The 8842-nt window shown below is 52.9% G+C and overlaps 1 protein-coding gene across 1 annotated transcript in view; it reads right to left on the bottom strand.

The window, feature by feature from the left end:
- Nucleotides 1–5894, bottom strand: part of LOC140194191 (potassium/sodium hyperpolarization-activated cyclic nucleotide-gated channel 4-like) — a 146056-nt gene extending 140162 nt beyond the window's left edge. The window contains exon 1 of the mRNA XM_072251698.1: nt 5482–5894. Coding sequence (XP_072107799.1) covers nt 5482–5894 — 413 coding nt within the window. The remainder of the gene's footprint in view (nt 1–5481) is intronic.
- Between the last annotated feature and the right edge of the window lie 2948 nt (nt 5895–8842).

Consider the following 8842-nt stretch of genomic DNA (forward strand, 5'->3'; position numbering starts at 1 on the left):
CCTCCCCACAGTCACCCTACCCCCACAGTCACTCTACCCCCTACGGACCCTCCCCATGGTCACCCTACCCCCACAGACCCTCCCCACGGTCACCCTACCCCCTACAGACCCTCCCCACAGTCACCCTACCCCCACAGTCACTCTACCCCCTACGGACCCTCCCCATGGTCACCCTACCCCCACAGACCCTCCCCACGGTCACCCTACCCCCTACAGACCCTCCCCACAGTCACCCTACCCCCACAGTCCCTTCCCACGGTCACCCTACCCCCTACTGTCCCTCCCCATGGTCACCCTACCCCCTACAGACCCTCCCCACGGTCACCTTACCCCCCACAGATCCTCACCACAGTCACTCTACCCCCTACAGACCCTCCCCACAGTCACCCTACCCCCTACTGTCCCTCCCCACGGTCACCCTACCCCCTACTGTCCCTCCCCAGAGTCACCGTACCCCCACAGTCCCTTCCCACGGTCACCCTACCCCCTACAGACCCTCCCCACAGTCACCCTACCCCCTACTGTCCCTCCCCACGGTCACCCTACCCCCTACTGTCCCTCCCCAGAGTCACCGTACCCCCACAGTCCCTTCCCACGGTCACCCTACCCCCTACTGTCCCTCCCCATGGTCACCCTACCCCCTACAGACCCTCCCCACGGTCACCCTACCCCCTACTGTCCCTCCCCAGAGTCACCATACCCCCACAGTCCCTTCCCACGGTCACCCTACCCCCTACAGACCCTCCCCACAGTCACCCTACCCCCTACTGTCCCTCCCCACGGTCACCCTACCCCCTACTGTCCCTCCCCAGAGTCACCGTACCCCCACAGTCCCTTCCCACGGTCACCCTACCCCCTACAGACCCTCCCCACAGTCACCCTACCCCCTACTGTCCCTCCCCACGGTCACCCTACCCTCTACTGTCCCTCCCCAGAGTCACCGTACCCCCACAGTCCCTTCCCACGGTCACCCTACCCCCTACAGACCCTCCCCACAGTCACCCTACCCCCTACTGTCCCTCCCCACGGTCACCCTACCCCCTACTGTCCCTCCCCAGAGTCACCGTACCCCCACAGTCCCTTCCCACGGTCACCCTACCCCCTACAGACCCTCCACACAGTCACCCTACCCCCTTCAGTCCCCTTCCTCAGTGATTTTGACTTCTATAGCGTTTCCCTCACTCACACACTCCCCCTTTCCTTCTTGCTCTTTCCCCACTCTCTCTCTAACATTCTCCCTGTCTGCCTCTCTCTCCTTCTCCTCTCGGTTTCTAACCTACTCTCCCCCTCTTTCCTCCCACCTCTTCTCTTCCACACTCCCTCTCCCTCCTTGTTTCCTTTTCACTCTCCTCTCTCCCTCTTTCCTTCCCCCTCTCCTCACTCTCTCACTCCGTCTGCCTTCCCCTTATTTCCCTCCCTTTCTCCTGCCCCCTCTCTTGCTCTTCCTCTCTCCCCCTCCCTCATCTCCCTTTCTCTCTTTCTTCCCTTCTCTCTCTCCTCACATATAGTATCACCTTCACAACCAGTGTGAATACACACACCACCATCCCCCCCCACACACACACTCCATCCACTCCTTGCCCAACAATCTGCCACACACAAGCCAACGGCTGCACGTCACAGCCTCCAGCAGATGCCAGGAGCCCTGACATCACCTGTCACTGTCAGCATTCGCACAAGCCTCAGAGCCTGTTTATCACAGGGTGAACCACGGAGGGATCATGCAGTTACACCTGTCACACACCCAAGGGCAGCTGCCTGACCTGCCAACTGGCTATGACCAGTCAAATCGAGTGAAATCCCAGGACATCTGCCAGTGTGTTCCTGTACGTCAGGAACCCCTGAGAACCAATTACCAATGTACAAGAGCCACTGCGACAATTAAACTGTGTTGTGTATAGAGTTCCTGTGCATGGTTTCCTGCTAAACCTCCTGTGCACTGGGGAGCAGACAGCAAGCAGTGAAATGCAGCCATGTACAGAGCTGTCTGACTCTAAACGTGCAACGTGAAACCACTCCTAATTAATCTAAGTAATACTTAACACAGATGAATATTTAATTTATAGAGTCTCACTCTTTGTCTCTACAAACCATCAGTATTAATGAGTGTGGGATTGAGAGTTTTTCTTTGGGTCATATTCCTCGCAGACCAAGAAGTATAGAAGCAGAAATAGGCCATTCCGGTCACCGAGTCTGCTGCACTTCACCCATAGATGTCTTCCTTTCAATCCCATTTTCCTGCCTTCTATCCATAACCCTTTACCCCTACCAATCACAAACCGATCAATCTCTGCATTACACTCAGTACCTAAAACTATAAGGGATGCACACTCAATTGACACTTTTCAATATCAGCTCAGCCCCATTTATTTAACTTTGCTTTAAACCAACATCTTTTTGTCTTTTACTTTCATGTTTGTACTTTTATCCCATTGAAAAGCACTTTGAACTACATTGTCGGTGTGAAAAGTGTTCTATAAATATTATTATTATAAAGGTTTGGCCTCCACAGCCGTCTGTGACAACAAATTCCACAGATTCACAACCCTCTGGCTGAAGAAATTCCTCCTCATCTCTGCTTTAAAGGGACGCCCATCATTTTGGCAATGTTCTCGGAGCCGAGACCCTCCCGCCGATGGAAACATCCTCTCCGTGTCTAGTCTACATCAGGCCTTTCGGCATCGTGTATGTTTCAATGAGATCTCACCTCACCTTTCTAAACTCCCATTGAGCACAGGCCCAGAGACATCAAATGCTCCTCCTATGTTAACCCTTGCACATCTGGGGATTACTCTTGTGAACTTCCTCTGAACCCTCTCCTTCCTGAGATACAGGGCCCAAAATTGCTCACAATATTCCAAATGCCATCTGACTACCTCTGGAAAAAGCTTCAGCAGTACATTCTTGCTTTTATGTTGAGGTCCTCTTGAAATGGATGCTAACATTGCAATCGCTTTCTTTACCACCGACTCAGCCTGCAAGCTCACCACACAGGGGCTTCAGTGTGCACCATCTCTACAAAATGCACTGTAGTTACTCACTCAGAATGCTTTAACAGAACCTGTGGCCTCTACTGCCAAGCAGGGTAAGGGCAACAGCCTTGAGGAACCCCACCATTTGTAGACACAAGAGTGTTTGCAGATGCTGGAAATCCAGAGCAACACACACACACACACACAATGCTAGAGGAGCTCATCAGGTCAGACAACATCTGTAGAGAAGAATAATCAGTCCTGTTTTGGGCTGAAATGCTTCATCAGGACTATTTGTAGACTGTCTTACAAGCCACTCACCACCCTGACTTGGAATAATGTCGATGAAGGGCCTCAGCCCAAAATGTCGACTGTTCATTCATTTCCATAAAAGCTGCCTGACCTGTTGAGATCCTCCAGTATTTTGTGTGTGTTGCTCTGGATTTACAGCATCTGCAGAATCCTTGTGTTTTTGGGATCGTGTCAACTGTTCCTTCATTGACACAGAGTCTAAATTCCGGAACTCTCTCCCCAACAGCAGCATCTTCGCCATACAAACTGCAGCTGCTTAAGGAGGCCTTGATGCACACAAGCCAAGCACGCATAAACACTTCCCAACACTGCTCTGACACGTCTGCACTCAGAGACAAGTGACCAGGCCTCACTCTTTCCAGCAGACTCAGGCATGATTGTGATGATTCCCATATCCTGCCTTAGGTGCACACGTGTGTGCACACACACACACACACACACAACCATATAATAACCTCATGTACTAATTGTGCTGTGTGCTGTTGGTAACGTGTTTTACTCCTTGGCCCTGGAGAAATGTTGTTTCGTTTGGCTATACTGAGTGTTTATTAAACTTGAACAATCTGACACATAGAGTCTCACAAACAAGCACACATGCACTCATTCCACAGTCTGTCTGTCTGTCTCTCTCATACTCTGAGTCTCTCATGCAGAAGCAAGCCAAGAAATAACCTTACACATTCAGTCTGGCATTCACGCTCATGCCAACCCTCTTCCACTCAATTGCATGACATTGGCCTGCCACACATACCAGGCCTCCTGCCCCCTGGTTCCCTCTTTCCTATTTTCCCTCCCTTCCCCCCCTTCCACATACTGCTGTCTCCAGCCCCTCTAATGCAGCCACGTGAGGTCATTCCAGAGGTGAAGAGCCAGCAATACGACAGCAATGTTTAAAAAAGGCATTGAGGCAAACACATGATCAGGCAAGGAATGGAGGGATCTAAACCAAGTGCCAGTGCTAATGTCGTTGAAATTGGTGTCATGGTGGACCAATCGGCCTGTACTGGGTTCTATGACATTCACCTCCTCTTTGTCTTCCTTCCAAACCTATCCCCTCCCTCCTACTCCTGCACAGTGGTGTGGGTCATCTAGTGTCCTTCCTCACGCTCCCTCACTCACCCTACACCATCTCCTTCCTCACCCACTCTCCCTCCATCACAACGCCTCCATCGCTTTTACCTGTGGTAGCCATTGCTCTCCCCTTCTCTGCCACCTAGCTGTGAGGGTAGTCATACCCTCCCGTCTTCCGTTCCGCTCTCACACACAGTTTATCTGGGGTCACTGCAGAGATGATCAGCTCTCTCTCTCTCTCTCCCCTTACCCATCGACCCACCCCATCTTCCAACCCTTTCCTGTCACCTACGCCCTCCCCACTACCTATGGACATTAAGGGATCCCACCCTGTACCTGGGGGTCATTTCCTCCTCCCTTTCTCTCCATCCCCTTTAACCAGGTGTCCATCCATTTCTCCCCCTTCGACCTCCTTCCTTTACTCGGGACCATGGCATAGTCCACTCCTCTCCCTCCCTCTTTCTGTCCCTCTCTCCCCCCTCTCCATCCTTTAGCAGAGGTTACAATGGGATCTAACTCCTTCCAACCCACCCCGCAGGGTCTAGCTCTCTTTCTACTCCCCCATCTAGCCCCTCTTTACTTGGATTACTGTCTCTCTCAGCCCCTCTCTCTCCTTTACCCAGGGTCACAATGGGGTCTAACCTTTCCCTCCCTGCCTTTACTGAGCAACACAATGGCTTCTCCTTCACTCTGTCCCCACCTCCTTATACCCAAGGTCATTACGGAATCCACCCAGGCACCCTGTAGGTCCCATCTCTCTCCCATTCGCCCTCACCCCAGGGTCTGCCTGGCTCGGAGTCTGCCCGGGTCACTGAGGGTCCACCTCTTTTCCTTCCCCCATCCTCCACCACCCCAGGGGTCACTATCAGTCCATGCGCTCTCCTGTCCCCTCCCAACTCCCTATCCAAGCGTCCAAGCTCCTCTACCCAGTATGACTGTGGGTCCACCCCCTCTCCCTCCCAGCGTCGGTATGGGATCCAGGATTCCTTCCCTTTACCCCAGGGTCTACGTGCTTTCCCTACTCGTCGTCTCCTTTATCCCGGTTCACTGTGGGTCTAACCCCCTCCGCTCCTCTATAGCTAGGGTCACTGTGGAGCCCAGCCCTCCGCCCACCCCACTCTTTTACCTGAAATCGCTGTAGGGGTGGATCACCCAGCCTCCCGCAGACTGTACCCTCTGCTGCTCCATCTCCACCGCCTTATGGCTGCCGAACATGCGGAGGGAGAACTTGTTGACTCCGGGCTGGAGCAGAGAGCCCAGTTGCCGCTGCATGAAGCTCGATCCCAGGCCAGGGTCGGCCTCGCCGGCCCGGGGCCGCTCCGGAGAGCCGCCGACCCTCCGTACGCTACCGCGGCCCGGCCCGAGGGCAGGGGCAGGAGCAGGGGCCGGGGCGTTAGTACCTCCTGCCGACTTCTCTTCCATCTCCCACCCCGGAGGGGTCCGACTCGGGGGAGTCCTACCCGCGGAGCTCCCGCTGCCCCTTCCCCTGCTGCTGCCCCTCCGGGAGGCCTCTTCCTGCCCGCTGCCCCCTCGCTCCATCACTGCAGACACAACCCCTGCTTCCTCCCTCCCGCGTTTTTCCCTCCTGTCTCCTTTTCCTTTCCCCCTTTTCCCCTCTCTCCTTCGCCCTCCTTACTCTATCCCTCTATCCTTTTCCCTCCCTCCCTCTCGACTTCCTCCCTCCCCTTTTTTCCTCTCTCCCACCTCCCTCTCTGTCGTTCCTCCTCTCCCTCTTTCCTTCCCTCGCTGTCCTTCCCCCTCTCCCTTCTCCCTCCTTCTGAACCCCCTCTCTCTTCCTCCCTCCCTGTCCTTCCCTTCCTCCTCCCTCTCCCTCCTTCTCCTTCTCTCTGTCCTTCCCCCTCTCCTTCCTCCCTCCTTCAGTCCCCTCCGCGCTCTCTGTCCCTCTCTTCCTCTGTGTCCTTCCCTCTCCTTAACCCCCACTCCTGTGTCCTTTCTGCTGCGATTAAACCAGACCTATCCAAGCTCTGCCTTGGGTTGCCCGGGAGTCCGGGCCGGGCTCGTCAGCCGGGCTGGGGGCTCTCCGAGGCATGTTGGGGAGCTGGCCCACCACACGGCGCCGGCCGGGCAGGGCTGCTGCAGCGGCCGCGACAAAATTTCAGCACCTGGACAGCGACCGGCGGAGCGCCGCACTCCCAGCCTCCGCGGCCCGGGCAGAGGCTGCGCACAGCCCGCGCCCCGCTCCGTGCAACAGCAGAGCAGGCAGGCAGCCGCGCCAGACTGTCGCCCACCTGCGTCGAAGCTGCTCACTGCAAGAGACGAGAGGGAGAAAGGGAGGAGGGAGAGGGAGAGAGCGGGGAAGAAACGCAAAGGCGGAGGGAGAGGGAGATAGGGGAGTGAGGGAGAGGGATGAAGTCGGAAGAAAAGGCGGGAGAGTAGGGGATGGAGGAGAGAAGAGACAGATGAACAAATATAGGGAGAGGGAGGAATGAGGGAGGGAGAGAGATGGAGGGATGGCAGGGCGAGGTATGAAAAGGGGGAAAGGGAGAGATCCCAGTAAGGTCAGACAGGAAGAGTTGGGAGATAAAGGGAGGATGAAAGCTAGGGAGAAAATGAAGGAGAAGAGGGAAGGAGGGAATGAAGTAAAGGAGGGAGAGGGTAGAAGAAAGATGGGAAAGGAACTGAGAGATGAGGAGAGGGTAAAAAAAAGATCAGGGAGATAAGCGCCTCCACACACACACACACACACACACACACACACATCCATACTCTCTCTCTCACACACTCACTCACACACACACACACACATACACACACACTCACACACACACACTCACACACATCCATACTCTCTCTCTCACACACTCACTCACACACACACACACTCACACACAGACACACACATCCATACTCTCTCTCTCACACACTCACTCACACACACACACACACATACACACACACTCACACACAGACAGACACACACATTCACACAGACACACACAGAAGTGGGTGTGCTCCTACTGACAGATGCTTAGACTGAGTCACTAACACCTAGGGGTAAGGATACTCTCAGGAGAAACATGCAGCCACACAGGAATATGAACTACGGAGACCATGTCATTGGGTATATTTAAATCGGAGGTTGAGTGTACTTTGATTAGTAAGGGTGTCAAAGGTTATGGGGAAAGGGCAGGAGAATGGGGTTGAGAAAGAAAATAAATCAACTATGATCTAATTTTTTTTAGCCAAAGAGAGAAGAATCTGTGGAATGTTCTGCCACAGACTGTGGTGGAAGCCAAGTCCATGGGTATATTTAAAGCAGAAGTTGATAGATTCCTGATTGGTTGGGGCACCAAGGGATACAGTGAGAGGGCAGGTGTATGGGGTTGAATAGGATCTGTGATCAGCCAGGATGAAATGTTGGAGCAGACTCAATGGGCTGAATGACATCTTATGGTCTTATGGGAGGCAAAAGAAAGACAGCAAAGGACAGAGAGATTGAGGAAGGGAAAGGGCAAAAGAAACAGAAGGAGAGGGAGGGATGGAAGTGAAAGAGAGAGAACATGATGAGGAGTGGAAAAAAGAAAACAAGGAAGAAGCGAGAAGAGAGCAAGAGGTAAGAGAGGAAGTGAGGGAAGAGAGGCAGCAGGAAATGAGGGAAAGATGGAGAAGTGAGTGAAGGGAATATGAGGGAGAGGAGGGGATGGAGGGAGTGAGGGAAGGGTGAAAGAGATAGTTGAGGGAGGGGTGGGGAAGGTGGATAGTGGGAAATTAAGACTTAGAGAAAGTGAGGGGAGAGCTAGAGGGAAAGAGAAAATTATGATTGGAGAACAGAGGGATCGAGGAATAATGATGCACAGTTCCCTGAAGGTGGAATCTCCTGTGGATAGGGTGGTGAAGAAAGCTTTTGGTTTGCTGGCCTTTATTAATCAGAGCATTGAGTATAGGAGTTGGGATGTAATGTTGAAATTGTATAATTGTATAAATTGTACAGTTCTGGTCACCGAATTATAGGAAAGATGTCAATAAAATTGAGAGAGTACAGAGGAGGTTTACTAAAATGTTGCCTGGGTTTCATCTCCTAAGTTACAGAGAAAGGTTGAATAAGTTAGGTCTTTATTCTTTGGAGCGTAGAAGGTTGAGGGGGGACTTGATAGAGGTGTTTAAAATTATGAGGGGGATTGATAGAGTTGACGTGGATAGGCTTTTTTCATAGAGAGTGGGGAAGATTCAAACAAGAGGACATGAGTTGAGAGTTTAAGGACAAAACTTTAGGGGTAACATGAGGGGAAACTTCTTTACTCAGAGAGTGGTAGCTGTGTGGAACGAGCTTCCAGCAGAAGTGGTTGAGGCAGGTTCCATGTTGTCGTTTAAAGTTAGATTGGATAGATATACGGACAGGAAAGGAATGGAGGGTTATGGGCTGATTGCAGGTCAGTGGGACTAGGTGAGAGTAAGAGTTCGGCATGGACTAGAAGGGCTGAGATGGCCTGTTTCCGTGCTGTAATTGTTATACGGTTATATATCTC

This window comes from Mobula birostris, chromosome 2 (assembly GCF_030028105.1).
Source record: "Mobula birostris isolate sMobBir1 chromosome 2, sMobBir1.hap1, whole genome shotgun sequence".
NCBI classification, from domain to species: domain Eukaryota; kingdom Metazoa; phylum Chordata; class Chondrichthyes; order Myliobatiformes; family Myliobatidae; genus Mobula; species Mobula birostris.